Here is a 25,633-nt window from a genome sequence, read left to right as displayed (position 1 = left end):
ATCGTGGGATTTAGTTTGAAAGACATTCAGCACCGGACTGAGGGACGCGGAATAGACTGCAGTTGAGTTCAAATGTCTTTTGCGTAATGGGAATGGCTTCGGTTTCTTGGTTTTATCTCTTTAATATTCAAGTACGAGCAAACTGTACAACTGCATGCAACATACAAGCGGCCCTACAGTATGTGGAACTAACACACGTATCTAGTTCAGTATCTTTTTTTTTCTGTATCTGTTTCGTTTTACAAAAATGTGCATGCAGCTTGGAACAGTTTCCAAAGTCATGCTGGCCCCGCCTCTTTCCCGATGGGAGGAGTCTGCAGGCCAAACGGAGGATGAGCATTGGTGTTGGTGTCCCGACAGATCAGTCTGATTGGTTACTTTGACATTCACAGAGATGCACAAGGGAAACTGTGAGCGATTCTTCTCTTGTTTGTTTGTGTGTTTCCTAATATCTAGACAAAGAAATGAACCGAACCAGTGACGGGAACGTTACTTTTTTTTCTTTTTTTAACTACATGTTTTTGTTTTTTTTTTCAAAAAGTTAGACTTTTTGTTGTAAAAAAATCAAGCTCTTGTGCTTGTGTTTAAATTTCAAAAGAATGTAAACTGAGGCTTGGATAAAAACCTTAAACGTGCCAGGGTGAGGGACTGCACTCCCCAAACAATGTGAAAAATCAGACGGTCCTATCTTGCTCTTGCGTAGGTGAACAAAGATTTATCTTTTAATCTTTTTTTACAGTGATGTTGTACCCTTGTGATATTTCAAAGTGACATAAATTTTATTTATTGGTCAACCCCTTGAGAGGCCTAATATACATCTATACAAAGACGACTGGCTTGGACGTTTGCCAGAGGTGAAACAAGGAAAACAACTCTGCACGCTAATTGCACTGTCAAGTGTAAAAACCTAAGCTGTGTCATCATCAACCCCCTGCATAACACTTGCAGACATTTAATAGTTTTTATATCCTTTTTTTTTTTTAATCTCGTGTTTAGTTTTTTTCTCTCCATGCACACACCAGACTGACTGACAACATTATCATGAGCATTTTACGCACTGTAAAAACATTTTTGTGCCAGTAGTAACAAAGGGAAAGAAATGAACGACAAAGCAAACACACTAAAACAGTGTGGCTTCAGAGCAGCCATGGTAAACATATTGAAAAGAGGATCTTTCGACAGAGAGAGGGACCAGTGATGTGGCTCCGAGGTCTAGGCACCAGAAGAAGGCCCTGTGCTTCCAGACTGAATACCCATATGGGAGCACCCTGCCTGGGGGCGAGGGGGCAGGAATGCCGGCAGTCTGTTGGGGTTCTGGAGGAGGCCACTGCAGAGAGGACAGCGCCGCCTGCAGGTGTGGAGGGTGATTACCTCTGTCTTGAGTCCATACATTCCGATGCTTACATACATTTCTTTGCTATTGTTGATTCAGTTAAAAACCACCCTGCTTTATTTTGATTCTCTGACACGTTTTCATCTCCCATCTCACGAGCTACTGCTTGTTGTCTGTCGACGGCCCTGCTCCTTCAGCATACACAGAGAAAAACTAAGATTTTTCATTGGATGGATATGAAACACTGAAATGTGGCGCTCCCTACAACAGACAAAATTAACCGCGACAGGAGTGATTGTCAGATCTCAACAAAGCTTTCTCGTTGTGACGGTTTACTGATTGTTGTTCTTCTACATTTCCACTATATATATATTTTTTCACTCTCTCTACTGTACGCTTCATGAGTTTCTTGCTTGCCGAGCGGTGTAGAGCTGTTGGTCCACTAGGATCGGACCCCCGGAGGTCCGGAGGAGCTATCAAGTGACGACTGGGAAGCTCGCCGCGTTAGAGAGGCAAGCGTTGGATCCACCAAAGAGGATGGTGGGAACAACTTGTACCAACCAATGGCTGTGCTTGATAAGTCCAGTTCCTCCAATAGGATTTGTGCAACTCCCATGAAGCTTTTATGGTCCATGCGGCCGTAGTCTCCCCATACAATCACCTGGAGGAAAATTGATTTCTGTCAAATTACACAGCTCTAGTTCCTCCTGCTGAAATAAAGTTTATCTGTATGAAACTGGGGGAAAAAAAACATTTAGCTTTCTGATGAAGACACATATCTCATGCTCACCTGTAAGACTTTACCCTGTGGGCTTTCCTCAAATAGCAGTGCTTGCTGGTACAGTGGGTCAAGTGTTTTCCGTGCAATCTTGGTTTTCTTTTTGGCTACGTACGCTCCATTATTCAGCAGATAGACCTTGACATATGGAGCTGAAGGAAGAGACAAAACAATAAAAAAGCCATTAGAGGGGAACACAGCGCATCACCAATGTAATCTAGATCAGATCTCACAGCTGGTTATAACTTTATGGGAAGGAAAAGCACAGAGTAAGCTTTGGCTGAGTGTATGTACTGGATTACAATGCATGTAGGGTGTATATCATATGACAATAATGTGAAAAAAGTGATTCCTTGAGAGGGAGGGTGGGATTAGTTGCTCTTCAGAATCTAAATGTAGGTCAGGTCCTTACCAGGGAGAGATTTGGATCCTGGCTTTTGGACGAGTCCTCGAGCTCTGATGACTTCCACCTCCAGCTGACCCTTTTTCTCCATCATACCAATCTGGATGTCACCTGGGAAACAGGTGAAGGTGAGAAGAAGAGGAAAAGATCAATGACGGCATGTACAGAGGGGCTAAAGGTTTCAGAAAAAATTAACCTTGAGTTTGTAGTAGTGTCTACACACTTAGCCCATTAAACTATATGATCAAGGATCTTCTATTAGCACATTTCCCTCAGCAGGCTCATTAAAAGGTATGATCAAAGGTCAGAGAACATGTGAAAACAATAAAAACAAACTGATTAATAGATAATGCACACATAATGTTTCATTATATTTACTAAGTTATACCTTACTATACTATCAGACAGTATGTTATACAATATCATTACTCTATACTAAATGAAACTGTTACTATACTCTATTAATACAGAAATAGTTATATTGTTTATCATATTCTATTCTAATGTATGTTGTTATAGTAGTGTGTATCATGTTACTCTTATGATGCCATCTAGCTACAGTATTGTATAACATTATATATACAATATAGCGCAAGTAATGTAATATCTCATTTGTGATCCTTTATCATTCTACACTACATCTATTGTCTAGTATACTGTACCATGCTGACTTGGTACTAGTTATCACCTTATTATGTCACCTATCTTATTTAGTGATGTACACAAAGGTGTGTAAAACAGTCTAAAGACAATCAGTGGTAGTTAGTAGTAAGGGAAGGGAAGGGAAGAGAAGAGACCAGTGTCACCAGTATCTTACCTATTGCAGGAGTAGCCAGTGTTTGCCTGCCCACTAACTGAGCTGGTCCCAAACCATCCAGGAAGTCACTGAACTGGCTGCTGGCACCCAGATTCACTCCAGAGAAGATCAAACTAAGACAGAAAACACAGAAATATAGTCTTAAAAAGAATCAAATCAACATAAAAGACAGATATGTGTGGTTTCTTCCTCCTGCATTACTCTTGGTGGTGCATAGTTTAAGACCTCAGTGCTCATTTGCTGCCAGTCATTAATTACAGCACTGAAATGATCCCTCACAGAAATCAGGCAGATTCTGTGTTTTGTCATTGTGTCCATGTTGAGTGGTTTTTTTGTTTTGTTTTGTTTTTTCACAGTGTGCTCATTATATTACACTCTGTTTACTGTGTCAGTCACCTGACACATACAGGCAGAAATGGAAGTCTCTGCTTGGAGATGTTGGACATTTCAGCATACAAACCTTCCTGTTACTATTTTATTAAGGGTGTCATAGCTGGTGAGACAGCAGATAATTTCAAGTTATTGTGAAGAAAAACATACATTCACACAGCAGCCTGAAAAATTCTCACATTCTCCTTCAGGACAAAAGAAAATGACAATGAGGGAGACTCAGAGAGTCTGTAGATGAAAACAATGTGGTTTACTGACTTTCCCTCAGAGTTGTAGCTGTTCATGCTGCCGTTGTTGGACTCTCTGCTGGGCTGGCGGCTCATGTTCCTGGTCAGCTCCACTGCCATTCCCGTCTCTGTGCTCCTCTGGATGGGTGCACCCTTCTCCTTCTTACTCTTCCCTTCTAGATAAAACAGGAAAGGTGAGGGGGAAAAAAGCAATGTTCACAGAGATGCTGTCGTAGTTCTGTTTCAACTTTATGTACCAAGATTAAAAAAAAAATGTGTGGACCTCTTTGTTACTGTTTTGACCCTGTGCCATGCTGATTCAGTTTAAGGAGGGTACGTTAAAGTGAAAGCGAAGGGAAAACAGCATTAATGAAAAGAGCAATGCTGGCACATTGACTCCAAACCACAGAATTATTAACGTAGACCACATTTTAATCCCTGTTGGATCTCAGTCAGGCTGACCTGACAAAAAACATCTGTAGCAAGGTGTAGGCATTATTGATGCTGATTCAACAATCAACAAGGGAAAAAAAAAAAACAGAGTAATCGACTGTTTTCCTCTGAGGGAGAGGTGAAGCTTTTCTATAAAGGTCAGTTTTATAAGCTACAAACAACAAAATTCTGATTCAGATCTATTTCTTAAAGGAACAGTTCGAGCTTTTAGGCAATATGTACAGAGAGGAGAGTGGTATTAATGTTCAGAAAGCTCCTCTACAGCTCCTCCAGAGCCACAGAAGACATCAATCAGTTGTTTGCACCAGTGTGAGTAGCTGTCCTGAATTTCATTTGTGAAATTGGTGGTACGCCCCTTTAAACCACTGCTGCTCCACAAAATGTTTCATTTAGAAAATGGGAAATCCCAGAGTATCAGGATTAAGAGAAAGATTTCCCTGTTGTGGTTAGGAAATGGAAAAAACATTATTCTGAAAGAGAACTGACTTCCGGAGCACTTTTATCAATGGCTAAACAGTAAACCATTCACTGGTGGTTAGAGGAAGTAAAAAAAAAAAAAAGAAATCGCAAGATAGCCCACAGATCCAGTTAAGGACTCTGTGATCTTTCTTTCTGAGGCACGGCCAAAGTCGCACCCATGTCCCGCTGACAAACAGGAAATTGTTGGGTAGCAAAAGAACAGTGTGTGGTATCTCGGACTGGGGTGCGTCCACCTTCTGACTCATAATATTGGCTCATATAGTGCAAAGAGAAAAGTCCCAATCATCCCTTGTCTATGCTGAGCGTGAGCTGAGTCTTTCCATCCAGCAGGCGAGGTGCTCAACAACATTCACCGCCTGTGCCACATGTAACCTGCCATAAAACGTTAGCTAACTATTACCTCATAATCACACTAACATCCAAAAGTTTCAAAACTCAAACATAAGCCTCCCTTACCTGCGTTTGCTTTCATCCATCAACAGGAAAGACTCAAATTAAGACTGATCTGTGTACTATCTCTGCTGCCTCCCTCCTCTCTACATCAGGCAGAGAGGGTAAGAGACCCCCTTAGGCCGAATGTTCTCTAATAGCTTTTTATGTCTGCTACAAAGAAGGAGAGTACAGTGTTTGGCTTTCATCATGAGTCCACCCTGTGGTAAAAGTAGATGCCGGACCCAGAGAAGCCAGACTCTGCCGTGTGACTGGGAGCTGAGCTGCGAGGGGCTCTCAGCTGGCCATGATGCTCTGAAACTCTCTGAAACATGTTATTTGGTTGTTTGTTGTTACAGCGAGCAACGAGGCAGCGGAGCTTTGTCTATAACTAAAAGACACTTGCAATTTGCAGTGCTTCGGTACGGTCTGCTCCTCAGGACAAGTCCTTTGAATTGTCTCAATGTCAAACACTGTCTCAAAATTTAGTGAAACAGTTGCAGAGTCTAAGATAAAGATTAAATGCTGTGAGCATGGGGTAATTCTGTTGTTTTGGAAAGCAGAAATCCAGGCACACTGAAGGTCTGTAAACTTAAACTGAGTGAAATGATCATTTGAACAAATCAGACTACATAAGAAAATATAAAATAAAAATGAGACAAAAGATCACAACAGCTCCTTCATGAATCTCAGTGTCTCAGAGATGTTGTTCAGGCTTTGTCATCCAAACATCACAGAGCTAACAACATACATACACAAACACTGCCATTACTCAGGCGTTTGTAATCGGCCTAATTAACAATCAGCCTGCTGCCAGACAGAACTCATCAAATCCCCTGCTGGACAACACGCTGTGATACACAACTAAAGGACAAAAGGAAAAAACTGCCTACTTTGTGCATCTTTTGTCACATTTCTGTCTGATCGGATTTTTTGATACTGATTTCTTCGGAGTCTTCTGTTTGAAAGTTTGGATGTTCACTCTCTGCCCTGGTTGCCATGTTGAAGATAACCAAATTTAACTGTTCTGTCATATTTGGCAAATGCGCTGAATTTGTTCATTATATGAAAAGAGTAGTTAATTGTAAGGTGAAAGTAAGTTAAACAGCTTTAGTTAAAATAAGTGTTAATGTTAGGATTAGGTTTGGGGAGGATTAAACTATGGCCTTGATTATGGTTAATGAGGAAAACTTTCACTGAAAATTTCTCTTACAGGAAAAAAACAACTTGAAATTTAGTCAGCAGGTTAACTCATCATCACTTTCACTTTCAGCCTCCACATTTTTATTTTTCATCTGACTAAACCAGTGCCTGTTTCCAGTTATGTCTCCTCAGTGGTTTCCAGAAATGTGATGCAACCTCCTTCACACTCAGCTTAGAAACAGGAGCAGTGTATAAAGCCACTGGTTAGCTCTATCCCATGGTTTAGCAGCATGTTGTTATTTCCTGTCTACCTTCATCATCAGCCATCAGCAACCGTGTGTGACAGGCTGAGATACAGGGCAATCAAATATGCCCCCAAATATTTGTAAAAATGTTTCATCACATTTTTTCCAGTGGGAAATGATCCACATTTATATCACACATCACCAGTGGGATGTACCAGTCACCAGTGAACATTTTTAGAGTTGCCATGGCAACTCACCGGGGCCGCTGATCTGTGAAGTGCTGCGGCTGCGTCGGTTGCCAACGATGGCCACCACCCGCGCGCTGAGGCTGGAGCGTCTCTTCTTGCTGCCGCCACCCACCGTGCCCAGCGCCGTGTCTGACTGGCTGCCGTCGGTGCGCTCCTGGGTGTAGATCTCTCCGCTCACGCTGGAGCTCTTCGGCATGCTGCGGCCCACTGACGACCGCATCTGCCGACTGGAGAGAGGAGACATGGAGTTGAGTGACACAGTGACCCGGTGCGATGAGGAGGGGGGTGTTATGAAGGGCTCTGAAACCTCCTCTGTACTGTACCTTCAGTTTGGTGGAACACAAACACAGCGTGGTTGGTAAAAAGTGGTGGAGGATGATAAGTGTAACATTTCAAACTGACTGTGGTTGAATGATGTTTAATCAAACTGGCTGTGGACAGATGAGTAAACATCTGGGGCCAAATTGTAGAAATAATGAGGACATATCTCACTGAACAACTGAAACTCAAAGTAAACAAAGTAAACATAGTAAACAACTAAAACTAACACGTGTTTGGTGCTGTGATGTTTGGTGTAACATAGTATTGCTACAGTTTGGGCCACGACTCTCTAGAAAAGGAGATGAAATCAAATAAGAATAAAATGTTATATAGCAGTCCAAGGCTGATAATTTTATCATGTATTAAAGTTCATTCTCCTCAAACAAGCCACCACATGTGAGCAGAGGCTGCCCAGTGCTTGATGCTGCCTCCTAGGGGCTCGCAGGAGCCGCCGCATGTCTGTTCCCTCAGAGGGGGTCAAAGTGCTGCAGGACAGCCCGGCTACGCTTCCCACATCACCCATACTCTCCAGTCCGTGTGGGCCCCTGACTGCAACTGTCCAGTGCCCCAGGGGAGCCAGGGAAGGACTGGGAAGGGGCAGGGTGGTTTGAGGCCTTTCCACTGCCCCCTGCAGGGGTGTTAGGGAAGGACGTGCAGCAGAGTGGTAGGTTGGGAGGGAAGGATCCAGGTCTGGAGAATGGAGAGGGTCCAGGCAGTCACAGCACAGGATGCATGCAAGGAAGGATCTGGGACATGCAGTGGGGGATTGCACAAACACACACACAAACACACACAGAAAACAAGGGCCAAATATAACAAGAATGACAAGCACTTCTGTACAAAATGTAACTTCTGGTGTGTTCATGCTTGTGGCTGAAAGTTCCGGTGAACTTGTGTTTTTTTTCTTTTTTTCTATGGAAAGCAGAAGTAAGTTTTTGTTTGTTTTTGTTTTTCTCCTTTGTGTGGTTTTATTCTGAATATTCAGCTCTTTGCAATACAAATTTTTCATCAAACAAGTGACACTAAATATATGAAAACAAAAGGCAAGCAACAAATATAGATTCTCTATCTGTGCAAAAAGAAAGAAAAAGATTTACATGTGTGGCATCTAATGAATTATTTGAATTTTTGAAGCAGAGGGAAAAGGGTTGAGGAACAAAGGTGATACAAGACGCAAGGAGGGTTTGATGGGTCAGTGCAACCTCACACCACCTCTGTCTCTGCTCCTCTCTATGTACTGAGTCACCCCTATAACCGATCATCAAACTGGCCTGAGGCAGATGTAAGAGTATCCACTGAATACAGATATTAATATCCCACTCTGAGTGAAAACTGACCCGAGGCCAGCTGTCTTTGTACATCACTTGATTACTAATTCATACCTCCTGTCTCTCTAAAAACTGACCCCTGGTCTGAATAATAGATAAGTTATATTACAGGCCTTCTAAAGCAGACTGATCAGCTTTTATAAATGAACACTGGCTCCATTGTCTGCTTTTGGAATTCAGATCTGTGTTTTCACTGTGTTTGTCTGATTGCAGCCTTATTAGAAAACAGACATATACCCCCATCTGCCTAAGAGCTGATCTGACACCAGCTCCTGCACAGCCAGAGTAACACTGTTTATCTCTCCCTTCATCCCCCCGAATCTGTCTGTACATAAAGACTTTATCCATGAATGTAAGCATGTTAAGATTTTGATGATTTATCTCTATACATATCAAATATATGTTAAAACATATAAAAGATGAAGATGGTCTTCTACTTTGTTTTGTTTTTACAGAATTTTACAGACTGCAATGTGTAAAACTGGTGAAATTTCCCATCAACCTTGTTTATATTTGTTCATTTACAGTATATGGATGCAAGCAGCCATTAAAAGTCTGTGGGCAGGATTGTCTGTGGCAACGTTTGGCTAAAGTTGTAAGGCTAATGTTAAAGCCCTGCAATATTAGATAATAATGTGCCTCCAACTTTGAGACAACAGTTTGGTGAGGGACAGAGTGAGGTCCATAAAGAAATGGCTTTCCCAGTTTGGTGTGGAAGAACTTCACTGGTCTTCACAGAGCCCTGACCTCAACACCAACCAACGCCTTTGGAGTGAACTTTAAACTCTGACTGTCAGCCTGACCCTCACTACCTCACTATTTCTTTTGAGGCTGAATGGCAGCAGATCCCTGCAGCCAGGTTAGAGCAGCTTATCAATCATAAATCCCAATTCAAAGAACAATTACAAATTACAAATGCTTGTTCTGTCGTCTGTCTATATACTTTTGGCCATGAGCTTGCGATGTTTAGTTTGTTTATAATTGACAAATGTTCAATGAAGAAAACAAGCTGTGTTCTTCTAACTTATAAACTGGGACACTTATTTCTCTCTCTCTTTCTGTCTCTCTCTCTCTGTCTCACCTCCGACTCCAGAAAGTGTGTCAAAGGCTGTGGGGCTGTGCTTTTACAACGCTCTATTTAGATTGATCTGTGGTAAGGCCATAAAGAACAGAGCCCTCTCTTACTCTCTCTCTCTCTCTCTCTCTCTCTCTCTCTCTCTCTCTCTCTCTCTCTCCTCCCAGACCTCAATACATTAGCCGGCTAATAAGCTGCACTACATCACCACCTGGCCCACCAAGGACCACTGTGATAGGGTCGTTTGTCCCTGTCAGCTCACTGCTACTGGTCAGCTGTGGATGGGTGTGAGCTTTGTGTGTTTGATGGGGTTTTTCTTTTTAAATATACCTTTTATTGCCTTTTGATGCAGTTGAGTTTACTTTTCTTTACTTATTTATAGCACATGGTTTATGCTAAAATTTGCAGTATGTAACCCCAAGTTCTGATAACTGACAACATCATCAGGGTCATTTTAACTTAATAAAAGTTCCTCAAGAGGCACAGAAAATATCATAGAGCTGTTTTCACAGGCTGAGGAGGACTCCTTAGAATAAGTGAACATGTCTTCATGTGTACATTTGGTGCAGTGTCCCTTTAAACTTGTCTGGGACTCAGACAGACAAGGAGTCCCAAATAAAATCAAATGTATTATCACAACCAGATGTTCTCATATGAATGAGACTAACTGTAGCTCAAAAATAAGCAGGTGCACCACTCTTCAGCCAGAACTTATAAGCTCATCCCTGTGTCAGAAAGTGTCCACCCTTCTCTAGTGTCCTTGACAAAGACACTGAGTCCCCCTACAAATTCAAGGGACACTGCTTCGTTGCCTCTGACCTCCCTTTGGAAGGCACAAGCAAAAAAGAAAATTACTTCTCCACAGAGATCAATAAGGAACCGTCTATAATTGCTACCATTAAAAGTTTCCAATGTGTGCTGTTAAAACCAGTGGGGGTTTAGGGATTCTGTATTGGGAATCCAGACCTGGTCGTACAGTGAGAAGATGGATTGTCTGCCATCATCAGGGAGTTCACCATTTGGGATCTATTGATCTTTACCTGGACTCCCTCGTGTCTCCTGCTACAGTGTGTCTCCTGCGTTTCAACTCCTCAGAGAAACGTCTCTTTCCTGCTGCCCTCCTCCTCTCCTCCTCCCCGTTCACCCCCCACGAGATCCTCCTGTCCTTCTTCTCCTCCTCTAATGACTTGGATCTGAGTTCAGTTTTGTTTCCATCATTCATTGTATGTATCCATGTGTCGTTGTATGTGTGTGTGGACAGAGGAGACAGGGCATGCAGAAAGACAGAAACATGCAGGCATGCATTAATGAGACAGAGAGACACACAGTGATTAGCATGCATAAAACAAACAGATCATATCAATTACCCACAATTTTAGGCTCATTTCAAAAAGGCAGAACTGGCTGTATGTGAACGGCTGTAGTTAAAAATGGATGAACTGACCAACATCCACAGCACCCCCAACTCCTGACACCTGACATGCAATGAGGACTGACCTGAGTCGTCCCCCAGGTCGTTCTGATTGGATAGACATGTAGCTGGTGCTACTGAGCCGGGAGGCACTGCTGGCACGGGAGAGGGCGGACACATCGCTTATATCACTTTCTGATGATCTGCCCGACATGTTGTCGCTGCTACGCCTCTGTTCTGCGTACATCTACGGACAGAGACAAAGAGGTGGAGGATGGGTGAGAAGTGATGATTTGACTCAAATTCAGGACAGAAAAATAGACAGAAATACACTACTCACAATAAGTTAGGCATATTGTGAGAGACTCAGTGGATGTCATACATACGGTGTTTGTTTCACTTCGGAGATTTTTGGGATAGGGAGGCAATTGTATTTTGTGTTTGTGTTTTCCACGTAATGGTCTCACTGTGTACAGTGTGCCTTACACATTGGGGCCAATACTAAAATACTACTTAATACTAACTTAACATAATACTTAAAATTACTACTAAAATACTAAAAAAATACTAAAAGACGACCTGGCAGAACTGCATGTAGCACTTGTGGAAGAGTGGAACGCATTGCCTCAGAACAACATCATGAGGCTAGTGAGGAGCATGAGACGTCGCTGTCATTGAGGCAAATGGTGGAAACACCCGCTACTGACATTGTCAATTTTTGTTATTTGGTGCTATTCTTGTTATTGTCTAAATTGTTGGGGTAATAAATATTAAACTAATGAAAATGGTGTTTCTTCTCATTCATTATTAGTAATATCAAAGGGAACTTTTACTTATTTCATTAAAATTCAGACCAAATAGGAAAAGCACTCTTGTAAATAACAATATCCCTAACTTATTGTGAGTAGTGTATAATTTATTAAGTGCAGGAGGAGGAGGAGGTAGGGATCTAAAGAAGGACATGGATGCTGACCTCCCGTTTGGTCTTGAGCTTTGTTTCAGGGTCGAGGGAGGCTGAAGGCCGGTAGGAATGTACTTTCATCTGCAGCGGTCGGGCTCGCGCCTCCACTGTAAGGGCTGAGACAAAAAAGACAAAAAGAGAAAGAGTAAAAGAAAGAAGAGAAAATAAAAGGCAGAAATCTGAAAAACTGGTGTGTTCCCAATAAGAGAGACTAAGGTCTAAAGACCTAATAACTTAAGGATGCAGGATCAGGTCTCTGACACTAGATGGAGCATGGTGTGTACTGATCGAACATCAGCTGCTCATATAATGGTTGCTTGAAGGGTCTGAGACGGAAATTCTCACAATCAACATGTAGAAAATGTTATTTTCTTCTCTGTTGGGCTTAAGCAAGTCAGGTAGGGATGTTGTCATGGCAGAGAAGGACAGAGACTACTTAGACTAAAGACTGTGACTGTCTATACATTTAAGCACCTTTTTAATCATGTCTAGCAAACCCCATTCATCTGGCAGCTAAATGAGCTATGACAAGCAAGAAAAAGGTGTTGAAATGACTTGGTAATGCTGCAGGAATACATGAATCATTAGGGATAATAATGGTACATTTGTGCTATGATGCCTCTATCAGGTGTCATGATCCAGAAGTGCACTGAGCTGATAAAAATGTTGATACACATTTTTTATATCCCTGCATAGGCTGTACTCTACCATATGACTGGCAGAGCTCATCTGAGCTGAACATCCCTAGGTACCATCAGTCAAAAACCAGTACAACTTTTTACTCAAAGCTGACAATCTGTTATTTTTATACACTGCTGAAAAATAAATTCAAATTCTATATTGTAGTAAAAAAGGGCACAAAGCTAAGGAAGCAAAAGGTAGTGTTACTGAGGCAAGAACTGATTTCTGATTACTAAATCAGAAAGTCTTCATGCTGTAATTATGTAATTTGTTGTGCTGTATTTTTTAAAGATGTTACAACCTTATCTCAGTTTCAGCTCTCCATAAGTGAAAACTAAATTATTTTCAGAGGCGAACTTAGCATCATAACAGGTTACTTGCTAGGCAGATACAAATGTATGTGAATGCAGAAAATAGATCGCGGCGTACCTTGCTCTATGCTGCTACTCTTTGCAGGGAGCTGCGGCAGCTGCCTGCCCCTGCGACCTGATGAGGGAGTCCCCGTTGGAGAAGAGGGGCTGCCGTGAGGGTGTGCTCTGACAGTCAGGAACATAAAGACACACGGAGAGAGGGAAGGCCATGTAACAACACACTGTTATAACTGTATTCATCACTGATTGAAGATATAAACAAAATCATAGAGGCAACAAACTGAGAGCCAGTGCTAAAGGTCAAAGGTCAAGTTGAGAGAGGAATGAATCAGAGCCATCAGTAAAGGAGAGGTAGCTGGAGAAGTAAAGAGGGTGGCACTGAATGGGTTTATATACAGTATGCATGGTATCACAGTATTTATACATATCCCAGTTACTGTATGATAATGTTGAGATGGAACAGCGATGTCTTACATTCACAGCTTCACACCTGACTCTACCGCAAATTTACTTATTAACTACACACAAACCCCTGTAGATAAGATATTAACATGCCTGACCCTGCTAACACGGGCATCATACCTCTCTGAGTTAACAGGATTTTTGTATACCTGTGGTACCTGTGCATACAGTGTTACCACACTCAGTGTAACAGAGAGGAAATCATCACACAGGGGAGCAGAGGTGTAGCACTGGCAGCAGCATGCACCTGTCTAGCCGTGGTGAGTTTGGGCAGGACCCAGCCAGGGGTGTCTGGCCAAAGGGCCTCAGCGGGCCCCCTCTCCCCCTGCTGCCCCTTAGGATAGAGGTGGGCTGGATACGACTGCCATCAGTAGGCAGGCACCAGGAAATAAAAAGAAATGAAAACATAAAATCATATAAATACAATAAAAATTAAAACAAATGAAAATAATAGAGTTTTGCTTTTTTCAGGGTTGTGTGTGTAACGCTGTGTAAGCTGCGCAGGGGTCGATGATGAAAAGCACAGACAGTGTACAGCAGGCGTCATGCTCAAAGTCCAACAATCAACCATCAAGAAGAGTTTCTAACTGCAGTGACTGAGCTGAACAAAAGAGTTGTTTCAGATACATTCACGAGCTATAACCATACTACACCTCCACATTGCTTCAATATTTTTAAAACAGCACTTCTACATTTTGTTTCTTTTCTATGTCCTGAGGAGGTTTTTTGATTTTCAGCTAGAATCCAAAGCTATATCCTGCACAAATCCAAATCAATGCTCCAGATTTGGCAACCAGATGGTCGGGCATCACCCCTCCAGAGATAGGAGAAGTGGTGAGAGTAATGAGAGGAGATGAAGTAAGGTGAATGAGTGAGTGAATAAATGAATGAATGATCTTACCTGTCCCCCTCCAGGCTTTTTTTGCTGCCCCTGAGACAGTTTGGACTTGATGAATTGCTACACTGCCTGTGCCGGCACACAGCAACCACAGAGAGAGAGAGGAAGAAAAACAAACACGATATGGAGAATGACGCACCACAGAATGGTAAAACTGAAATGTAAGAGCCTCAAACTGACACTTAATGGTTTGGTTTTTGTGGTTTGTGAAAGCAATATTGCTGAGAATTGCACATTATGTGAGCATTATTTTTTCTTTTTTTACCTCCAGCAACAATGATACAGCAAAGAAAGTGCTTTCAAGCCAGAGACGTGGGGAAATTCAGAACAGGTGCTCAGCAGAAAGAGCAGGTGCAGAGGAATAAAAGAGGGATTACACAGCCTTAGACCACAAATATTTACAGGAAAAGGTAAAGAAACAGTGCTGATCACGAGATCTGTGCAACGCCATCATCTACAGGAGGAGATCTAGGCCACAGGACAGGCTTCGAAATGTGGGGTCAGGAAGGTATAAGCAGACAAAGCAGAGGTGTAGAGCAGTGTTTTCAGGTTTAGGCACAGCAGAGGGGAGCAGGCTTGGTATACCTGTCTTCCTCAGGGGCCACATGTTCTACTAAGATCCTGGGACTTGGGGGAGTCTTGCGGGGCAAAGAGTTGGAGGACCTAAAAGGGCGGAGGGGCAGGAGGAGCATTTCGAGGTGGGAACACCAGGAGAGGTTATTAATGAGTAAAGGGACAGTCAAGGCTGAGAAACTGTTATTTCTCTTTAAATTTCATGGCTTAATAGTCAAAATATTCACCTTGAAGTCTAAAACATTTTAAGTCATGTCAGAAATCTGAGCATTAGGCTACAAGCATTTATAAACAGGCTAACACAGGGGTAAATATCCTGGAACTTCACAGTTTTTTCTGTATTTGGGGAAACACACTTACTCACTGTCTCTCTTACACTGGCTCTGTCCAGCTATAACAAAATATCAGCACTTCTTCAGTTCACAAATGAACATGTTGTATTTCATTTGTCTGTTTCTCTTTGTTTTCCAGTCTCCTTGCTGATGACTGTAGCTTTATATGTCGTGCACAGACATGAGTGTGGTATTGATTTTCTCATCTAAGTCTCAGTAAGAAGACGAATAAACGCATTTCCCAAAATGTCTGAGTGAAAACTGCTCTCAGCTAACCTTCCTGGGTAAAGTATGCTGTACTAAAGAGACTCCAAATTCTAAACAGCGAGTAGATGGGGTTTTTTTATGACAATGTGCAATGGCAAATTCAGTCATGTATGAAAGGGACAAATGACATGAGCTGGAGTGAAGACATGCATCATCATACACCCAAAATGTTGAATGATTCAATCATGTAGTCAGGAAATACTGGTTTGAAAGTTGGGACCAAAGACTATCTCTATAATTATAGATTGTGTACTCATTTTTAAAATAAAAGTATCTTGAGCAAATTTAATTGACTTGATTCATGTAATGCATAAAAATCGGGTGTGTTCAATTTCTTTTTATACCTGTCTCTGTCAGGGGAGTGAAAGTTGGTGTCTGGTCTCAGACAAGTGGTGCTGGCACTCCTCACTCTGTCCAACGACGGCTGCAGGTCACTGCACCGCCACAACACAGCAAGAGAGACAGAAATAAAGGAGAGAAAGAAATAGAGATGGAGACAGGATGTACAAGGACAGAAGGAGGGGTGTCAAGAAGACGAGATTAAGAACAATGTGGGAGAACAAAAGGGTGATAAGTAGGAGGCAGACAAAAGAAAATACAGAGAAAGTCAGAACAAGGAAGATAATGAGAAGTAATGTTAAAAAAAGAGAGGCAGGCGGAGAGACACAGAGAGAGAAAGGGAAGCCATCAGAGAGTGCAGTAACATGTAATGGCACTGATGCTGTATCTCCATTTATCACAGCCAGTCATTCCTCGCGGCCAAACACTGCGAGACCACTCAGATGGAAGGTTGGTGAGTTGCCATGGGAACCAGGTCTAAGTGGGAGCAGGGACTGCTTGTAAATGTGTGTGTGTGTGTGTGCGTGTGAGGGAGTGAATGAGTGAAGAGGATAGGAGAGCAGCCAGTGTTCACGTTTACTCTGTGCTGCATACACTCACAGCTGTATGTTTGTCATGTCATGCTGTTCTGTGACAACAGGTACTTTCAACAGATGGCTGGCTCCCTGCCATCGCGTGACATTGCACATGATGTTTTTGGGACTAATGCTTCAAAAGGATGGCAGCAAGGGCTTAGGAGTTTACTGTTTCTCTGCACTCGCCAGTACATGCTTAAGCCTCTGCTATGTGTCGTCAGACGAAAACGGAAGAAGAGGTTGTGGGCGGTGAGTGAACGAAGGAGGAGATGGTGTGTGAAGAGGGTGTGCTCTTACCTAACCGTGACCTCATCAGTAAACCTGAGTACACGGTGTGTGAGGATGCTACGAGGCATGGTGCTAAGCGCCTCCTGTCTGTGGGGCGGCTTGCTCTTTAGGCATGCAGGGAGGGTGGAGCTGTACGCCAAAGCCCCGCCAGCACCAGGTGGGGAAAGACCCACGTGCAAAGGAAGGCAAAGGAAAACAAAAATGATACATGCAACCGACAGAAATAAGCAGAAAATAAATAAGTGGAGGGGGGAGGGACACAGGCATGAAACTGAGCAGGCTTCTTGCAAATGATCAGGAGAGACAAAGAAGCAACATTCACAATACAGTGCAACATAAAACATGGTTTTCCTCTCAACTCCGTATTCACGGTTTACTTTATAGCTCAGTAAAAAGGGAGGAATCACCAAAAATATAAGAATGGCTCACTTCAGAGTAGAAATGTACCTGCTGCATGACGCTTGACATGACCAGAAACAGCAAATCACTAAATGAACACATATACTCTTACATAATGAATTATATAAGAGTATAGAGACAGTTCCTCTTGCCCTCCCTGTGGATTGACCCCATACACATATATGGGTAGATTACATGTAACACTGATTATGTAACACAATCTACAGATCTAAAGCCGTTGAGGCGGCACGTGGCGAGGAAACCAAGCTACAGTTGATGTATAAAATGTATAAGAGTGCCGTAAAACAGATTCGAGCAGAACAGAGAGAGAACTGCTTATACAGGAGGTCTGTCTGTTCAGTGTTTATGCAGCCACAAATGAAGCATTACTGTAAATCTGACGGATTGTGTCCTTTTAAATTCTGGTTCAGAGGTAGGAAAAAAGAGTGTGCTGCATAACAGTATTCTGTGATGTGATCTGGTGCAAATTATGATGCTTGGATCAATATCTGATTAACATGTTGAAAGACTATTTTGGTGGTTTTTCCATGTTTTAGCACATTAACTGTAACTGACACACTATTCGCATTACTGCTAATCATTTCCAAAGAATGCCATGAGTTTTAGATGGATTTCCTGGCAGTCATTATTATGGAGTACTCCAGCAGTGTGGTATAGGATTTCAGTAAAGTTTGGAGCACTCTCCAGAGACACATTTGTTTTTTCAATAGTTAAATCTGTAATCTTTCATCACTAATGAGGGCCGAACTCCAAAACCCCCAAAACTCTAGATCCTACACTTCACAGTATGCTACTAGATATATTAAACTTCTAAAGTAAGTTTATAAACTCTAAGTTTTAGATGTATTTGACCTGACAAAGCTCCTCCAGCAACACAAGAGACAATATACCTAGCAAACTGTACAGTACTCCTCATTACTAGTAACCTGAGGGTCTGCAGCCATGCAGCTGTGCTAGCAGCGGTATTTAGCTGTATAAAGGAAGAGTGACTGGCGACCAGTCCAGGGTGTACCCTGCCTCTTGCCCATAGTCAGCTGGGATAGACTCCAGCTCCCCACGACCCTGACGGATCAAGCGGTTTAGAAGATGAATGAATGAATGGTGCGTTGAGCTAAATGCTAACATCAGCATGGAGACATGCCAACAAAGACAATATTAACATCATGATGTTTTGCCCTTACACTGTTTGCACTAAATACAAAGTGCGGCCGAGACTGTCAGGAATGTCAGTTGCAGTTACTTAATCACAAATTAAAGTTAAACAATGTGAAATTTGACCCAATGATGGCAATAAAAGAAAAGTCGGGAAATTACCAAAGCTAGAACAATTCATCCTGAGGGGAAAATAAATGGCAGTCCATCGATTAGTCGTCAAGACATTTCACTCATATCCACAAATGTCAACCTCATGGTGGCACAAAGTCGTTTTTTAGAGAGCATTGATGTCCACAGCCATTTTGTGACAATCCATTTCATTGTTGCTCAGATATTTCAGTCTGGAGCAAAGGGGTAGATCAACTGACTCATCTAGTATAGAAACTACAATTTGTGTGTTTAAAAGATGTGTCGCCTTTGTTGCATTTCAGGATGCTCAACATCCCAGATCCTTACATTAACCCTCAACTAACTCAACCAAATTCTCATTATTATTTTCACAATGTCCGTTAGCTTATTACTTAGCAAGTATGAGTTTGATGATCTGACAGCATATAGCTTTAGCCAATGCAACACTTTATTGGCACTTGTCTGGAAAAATCCAGATGGCAGAGCTCCCTTGACTGCACCAGTGACTCCCTGTTCTCAGCTGCTACCCAGAACTGAAAAAAGTCAGTCTAAAATTCTCTGTTTTGAAAATGGCAAGAAGCAACATACAGACATATAAATGGTTTACAGTGTAAAAATGTATAAGCTGATGGGGCCTTTCAAGATCCAGGATTGAATAATACAGAGGGAAAAGCAGCAGATATCATTGAACAAGCTAATGCAACACTATGACAAAGCAACACTTTGACCAAAGGAAACACAAGCAGCACAGCAGCCTGGGAGACATATGGGCATTTACTGCGTTGACACAACACTGCCACAAGTAAATAGCCCACCAACTCCACAAAGGTCTCTGGGAAAGCTGGACAGGCATAGAGGAGGGTACGCAAGAACGCCTTTCACGCTAAACACTTACCTGTAAATGTCTTTATGGATACCATTTACTAACAGGGGCATTTTGGGGGGGAGTGTGTTGCTGTATCTACCTACGCCCCTGGTTGTGTGAGTGGAGATCATGCACATAAAGCAAGACAAAAAAAAATACAGTACAACTGTTGTGAGTGAACACGTCCAATGCAAAAAAAAAAAAAAAAATTAGGAATTAATCAAAAGAGCTTTGCCTTCTTTGAGGTCAGTAACCGAGCAGGTCTCTAATCCCCTCACACAGTGATCAGTGTGTGGTGTGTTTACATGAGACAGCTGTGGTGATAGACAATAGCTGGACATGAATTTATGAATGTTCTACAACTACTTGACGCTGATGTGATCTGTTGAATTTGTGTTCATGCGGTTGCACAAAGGCTGACATACACTCAAGATCCATTCAAGATAATCAACACAGTGTTTGCATAGAGTATCAACATTGTGTGTTAAGATGAAGTTGTTAAAGTATAGTGAGAATGGAAATGATGATAAAATGGTGCATAGTATAAAAATAAAGCTGAATGGTGGTTGTCTTTTTTCTTCTTTTTTTTTTGTTTACCTGTTTGTGTGCAGGCACTCGGCACTCCCGCCCCGGATAGACCTGTGCATCTCCAGGACCTCACTGTCATTGCCATGACGATGGGTGAACAAATGAAAAACAACCCGAGAAAACACAAAAGAAGAGGATGGCAACTCAGACAGGCAAAGTGAACTTATGAATGACAGAAACCAGGAAATCATATTTCTGAGATTTCAGTCAAGTCTGCATTTAACAATACAGAATGACACAACAAACTCAGTATGCTGCAATGACTACTTTCAAACTGTTAGTCGTATTAGTAGAAATTAGTTTGGTAATATCCCATTACACATACTGAACTAAAACAATATACAACCTTTATAAAATATTAGTAAATATTAGCATGTGAAGGCTCCATGAGTAGGATTTCCATGTTGGAACTTTAGTTATGCATGATGGAGACCAGAGCTGCTGTCAAATCACTGCTGAATGACCCACACATACTGAAACAATGTCTGTGTATCTTGCTCTTTAACATGTTTTTTCACAAAGTTGACTGAGGCACACTGTCATAACCCCGTCCCACACCACTACACTTCCCCAGAGATCCTAAAAGCAGGTTACCTGTCCTCAGAGTACTCATAGTCCGAGTCACCGGAACGCTGGTGCTCCAAGGGGGAGTCGTAGTAGCAGGAGGGGGAGTGGGAGTGGTGGCGGTTCTGATGGATCTCATCCAGACTCCTAATGAAATAAATAAGTCCAATAAATGTATGGGTTTAATTTGGGTATGATATGAATCATGATCCATAGTTTAATGATTCTGATGATTGTTTGATGATGATGTCCACCCTTACTTTTGGTCTGATCTAACACAATATAAATACAAAACAACACGACAAAACAGTTTGATTTGATTCAGAAAAATGAAGGGCCGTGCTGATACATGTTCTTAATAATCCTGCCCACACCAGTCTTTTGCAATCAAGGATGTATCATTATAGGGTCACTCGTCTCCAACTAGCTAATGGTGACCCACAGCTAAATATATAGTTAATGTGTCAGGATAACAGTCATTCTAGCTTTAGGATATTTGTCTGAAGAATTAATAACATTACCATGACAACAGCCAAAAACAGATAAATGTAGCAGACGGTAGTGATTTAGCCGTTAAGCAGTGAGATTTAGAGCCTTAACAAAGACATGTCAACAAGCTGCAACACTGACACACATGTATATTATAGTCAGTGAGATGTAGTGTCGACGTACACGTTGTATTAAATTAGTGTAGACCACACAATAGTCTGTAAAAATGTGTGATGTTTGGAGCTGTAATCTGAATCACACTGGGGTCCAAGAGTCAGTGATTGTGGTACAGTAGGTGATGCTGACCTTTGCATGGGCACATGTGCGGGCCGTGACCGGGCCCTGCAGGAGTCCTCTCTGTGAGGAGACACCGAGCGGGAGCGGTGCTGGACAGGCCGCTGCTGCTCAGGCACGGCCAACGTACTGCCCCGCTCTCTCTCCCTGGAGTTACGCTCTGCACCTACACACACCGCACACAAACACACACAGACCCAGCATGGATGTGCGCGCACACACACACACACAAAGAGTCATTCATTCAAACACGTTGGTCGATTCATGGATTTGTATGGGTACAACACACACAAACATGGATACACACAAAGGCACACACACGCACACACAGAGATCCAGGCATTAGTTGTGTGTCCTTTGATAAGGGTGCACAAGTCGTGAGTGTTGTGTTGCTGACCACCTCTACAGATGCCATTCTCTTACAAACTGTAGAACATCACAGCAGGATGTTTTACAGGCAAATGAACAGCTAGTAAACAGGTCAGCCTGAGTAGCTGACTGTTTCTGCAATGTCTCTGTCAGACCTGAGATTTGCTTGCAGTTCTTGTTTTAATCTTTATGGAGTGCCAGATGTGAGAGATCAGAGTCTTAAACCCTTGGGAACCTTTAACCACTGCAGCAGCAAAGAACAGGTTTAGGAACACAGGAAATATATTTGAATATAGGAATATAAATACACAACATATGATATAGATAACGCAAGAAAATTATTAGCATTGTTGAGACTAATATGTGCCAAACTCTATTGGCTTGTTTTTCTTGCTACATATTACTGACTGAAAATATGAAATAGAGATGGAAAGAGGAAGAAGTTGTTTTTGGCCGTTTAGGGCACATCCTGTTTATTTTCTGCAGACATAAAGTTAGATGACTAGAAGTTTGAGAACTGCCAAGGCTTGGATGGACATGAAACTCTTCCAGTTGAATCATCAGTGAAAAAGATGAGCAACTATGTTATGAAATATTTGGTTCTTTAAAACTTTAAAATTTATAAAAGGTCCGTATAGATAAAAACCTACTCTTCTAGTGGAGAGGTTAGCTTTGATTTAGTATGAAACACTGAATGTATAGTACGAACATCTGGATGAATTTGACAACTATGTTTTATTGGACAAAGCATTTTGAATTCGCTGCAGCTCTGATTTGTGCCTCTGCTTTTTTTTTTTTTTCGATAGAAGCAAGTGCTAAGGCTCATGGGTATTGTAGCATTAATAGTTATCTGCCATACGGTACCAAACTGAGAACCAGATCTGAAATAAATTCATGTGATAGCCATTACATGCAGGTACTGTATAATATCAGTACAGACTCCATAGTTCCTGTGTTGAGGATTTCATCCGATGAAAGAGAGGAAATAGGGAAAAGGGGGACAGATATGGAGGCAGCAGCTCTCCACACTTCACAACTCTACTGTGTGTTTACCTGTTTAAAGGATCAGATGTACCGTACATGCAGTATAGCAGAGTAGAGTACACGGGCACAGATGTGTCCAGTAAATGTATGTGCACTGTTACAATCTGATCACAACAGCTCACAATCTGAGCCTCAGTGTTTGCATCAGGATAAAAAGAAGCATAATGACTCTCAAATAAGTTGCAGATTGTGTACAATCATTAAACCTCCCCATGTGGCAAACCATACCCATTTGGCCAGGCAGAAACGAACCATAAAAATGTATAAATATTTAAAGCAGGTCCATATTCATCTGACAGGAAAGTAAGCCACAGCAGCAACAGTCAAACAACAAAGCAGCTGTAGTGATTCTACAGGCCAAAATAACACACATTCAGCTTCTACTGTACATGTTCAGTGTCCTTTAAGTGAAGTAAGCAGCTTCTAGGCAGGGCTAGGAGCATGCGGGAGAATGGCAGGAGACTTGAGTGGAATGGCAGTGAACTACTGTAGCTCTAACATGCACTCAGTGCTTCAGTGTTTCTACGGCCCAGCAGAAGAGGAGAAACTGTTCACTGCAGCCTCGCTGAGGTTCAGTACACTGCTAAACTTCAGCAGTATAAATGCTGTACAACCACAACACCGCAATTCAAAATCTGCAGTCCATTAGCAATATGATGAATTGCAAAAGTCTTTGGAGTGTTGCTTTTTGCTGATACAGCAAAGATTAATTATTTTAATTTGGGTGCAATTTGTTCTGAAACATACAGTGAAGCCAAAAGGGATTTTTTTTTTTTTGGAAGGTTTGGGGAGTAAAAGATGGAGGGAGGATGCAAGAAGGTGCTCTCTCACCCAGTGCTGGACGCCTACAGGCTACTACAAGGAAATACTCAGTAACCATGCCCCCCACCCACCTTTAGTCTCTACCATCAAACCATCATCAAACTCTGTATCAATGATGCGATGAGACCCTGCATACGCATACACACACACACACACACACACACACACACACACACACACACACACGCACGCGCACACACACACACACACACACACACACACACACACACACACACACACACACACACACACACACACAAACACACACACACACCACACACATACAAGACAGGGTAAGGTTGAGAGGTTCTGTTTCTCAGTCTCCCACACTGAGAGACAAAAAATAGAAAGCTGAGTAAAGGAAAGGTGTTAGCAGCCACACACTCTAACATACTGTAGGTTCACAAAACAGATATTGAATCATTCGCACACATATATACACATAGCCTGTACATGTACTGTATGTAACCACACATACTCTGTAGTTTCTTGCTGGGGCTGTCTCCATGGACATGTCTGCGTGGGAGGTAAGGAGACGGCTGGGGCAGAGGTATGGAGGACACGTCGTGAGTCTGGAGCTTATACCAGTGAGGAATGTCATCCAGCAAGGCCGTCTCCAACTCTATCAGGATCTGAGAGAGGACAGAGAGAGACAGGACGGACAGGACAGATGAGTGAGGAGAAGAGAAACAGTCCACTGGATCCCTGAGGATCAGAGGTGTTTGGGACTGTGTTTCCCTGGAACCACTTCAGTCCCACAGATCTGCAGAAATTACCAACATTTTTGGCTTTCTGGCCCTTAGTATGAAGAGGTGCCAGCCTGCAACCTCTCATCACGAGACGCAGACGTCTTTTAGTTGTGAGAGCAAGTAGTAATTTTTTCTTTTTTCAGTATTTAATTTGGATATATTTGGAAGCAGTAGTTAATATTAGCCAGTATCTTTTAGTGAAAACCAAATGGACATGGTGTCTCACCCACCTCGCCCAGGAATTCACTCTCCTCCTCCTGCACTCTGGGCTGGTCCCAGACAGTGATCTCTAGCATGCGTTCTCTGAAGTCCCGCCGGTGAACGTGGGAATATATGAAGGTCTGGTTCCACTTGGGCTCAGCGCTCTTCTTCACTGTTTTAGTCCTTCGTTTACTCTTATCACTGGAAGAAATGCATGAGCACACAGAGTTTAGTTTACAGGGCAGAAGCATTGTCCTGGACATTGGACATTTATGTTGAGAGGTACTTGGCAGAGGGAGATGCAAACTGAGAAAAAAATGAACACTATGTCCTTACCTCCTGTCAGGCAGGAAGTACATTTTGACGTAAGGGTTTCGAGGTCGTCCGTCGGGTCGAGTTGGCAGGTCTATGGCTTGAAGGACGTTGACGATCAACTGATGGCCCACTTTGTCGTACCACAGCTTCACCTGAAAAGATGTGTGAAGGTAGTTAACCTTTATCCATATTTATAGCTGTTCACATGAACCTCTGTCCATCCCCTTCCAGACACTCACAGAGAGCTGGCCAGGCAGCACCAGAGGAAGATCTCGGAGGGTCCCAGGGCTGGTAGGGGACATCACTGATATAGAGGGGCGGTCCATCTTTTGAGACTCAAAGGAGCTGGAGCCTGCTGAAGGATAAAGAGGATAACAGATCTTGTAATAAACCACAATCCATGCCTCAGTTTGAAATTAAATCACAATTTGAAAATAAAGTTGCCCATATAAACACTTACTTGATTCTAGAGGAGGGTGGGATGACTCTGGGATTCTTGGGATGTCTCTGTAAAAAGCAAACCAGAGTCAATAAACTTATTTAACTAGATTTATAGAATTTACATCAAGATACTTGAAAGGTAAAGACACAGTCAAGACGTTAGTCTACATTCATTGTTAAGAAATGAATGAGTAAAACACTCATGTCAACCAACAGTTGCATGGTCCAAGAAGAACAAGCGCTCAGTCAAATACACACTTACAAATTAAACATGGTGCGTAGTAGAGAAGAAAGGGATAGCTGGGATTTTACTGTTGGATCTGAAGGATTTCAGGGGAGGCATGAGGGTAAGGGGCTCCA

The 25,633-nt window shown here is 42.3% G+C and overlaps 1 protein-coding gene across 5 annotated transcripts in view; it reads right to left on the bottom strand.

The window, feature by feature from the left end:
- Positions 1-1,697: 1,697 nt before the first annotated feature.
- Positions 1,698-25,633, bottom strand: part of rims1b (regulating synaptic membrane exocytosis 1b) — a 64,664-nt gene continuing 40,728 nt past the window's right edge. For 2 of the 5 annotated variants that reach the window (XM_041036793.1, XM_041036794.1), the window contains 25 exons: positions 25,293-25,339; positions 25,072-25,187; positions 24,854-24,984; positions 24,547-24,718; positions 24,046-24,199; positions 23,639-23,695; positions 21,345-21,498; positions 20,580-20,696; positions 19,995-20,057; positions 19,428-19,505; positions 16,838-16,957; positions 15,971-16,060; positions 15,040-15,117; positions 14,458-14,523; positions 13,804-13,917; positions 13,153-13,259; positions 12,055-12,158; positions 11,168-11,328; positions 10,711-10,863; positions 6,956-7,173; positions 3,980-4,124; positions 3,332-3,444; positions 2,524-2,625; positions 2,124-2,263; positions 1,698-1,994 (listed from right to left, as the gene is read on the bottom strand). In XM_041036793.1, coding sequence (XP_040892727.1) covers positions 1,776-1,994; positions 2,124-2,263; positions 2,524-2,625; positions 3,332-3,444; positions 3,980-4,124; positions 6,956-7,173; positions 10,711-10,863; positions 11,168-11,328; positions 12,055-12,158; positions 13,153-13,259; positions 13,804-13,917; positions 14,458-14,523; positions 15,040-15,117; positions 15,971-16,060; positions 16,838-16,957; positions 19,428-19,505; positions 19,995-20,057; positions 20,580-20,696; positions 21,345-21,498; positions 23,639-23,695; positions 24,046-24,199; positions 24,547-24,718; positions 24,854-24,984; positions 25,072-25,187; positions 25,293-25,339 — 3,019 coding nt within the window. In that variant the 3' untranslated portion in view covers positions 1,698-1,775. Of the gene's footprint in view, positions 1,995-2,123; positions 2,264-2,523; positions 2,626-3,331; positions 3,445-3,979; positions 4,125-6,955; positions 7,174-10,710; positions 10,864-11,167; positions 11,329-12,054; positions 12,159-13,152; positions 13,260-13,797; positions 13,918-14,189; positions 14,193-14,457; positions 14,524-15,039; positions 15,118-15,970; positions 16,061-16,837; positions 16,958-19,427; positions 19,506-19,994; positions 20,058-20,579; positions 20,697-21,344; positions 21,499-23,638; positions 23,696-24,045; positions 24,200-24,546; positions 24,719-24,853; positions 24,985-25,071; positions 25,188-25,292; positions 25,340-25,633 lie in introns of all 5 variants that reach the window. The other 3 variants (XM_041036796.1, XM_041036795.1, XM_041036797.1) reach the window with 3 other exon arrangements.

The sequence above is a fragment of the Toxotes jaculatrix genome, chromosome 4, assembly GCF_017976425.1.
Source record: "Toxotes jaculatrix isolate fToxJac2 chromosome 4, fToxJac2.pri, whole genome shotgun sequence".
NCBI lineage: Eukaryota > Metazoa > Chordata > Actinopteri > Toxotidae > Toxotes > Toxotes jaculatrix.
Note: the sequence above shows the minus strand (reverse complement) of the source record. Positions and strands in the feature narration are given on the sequence as shown.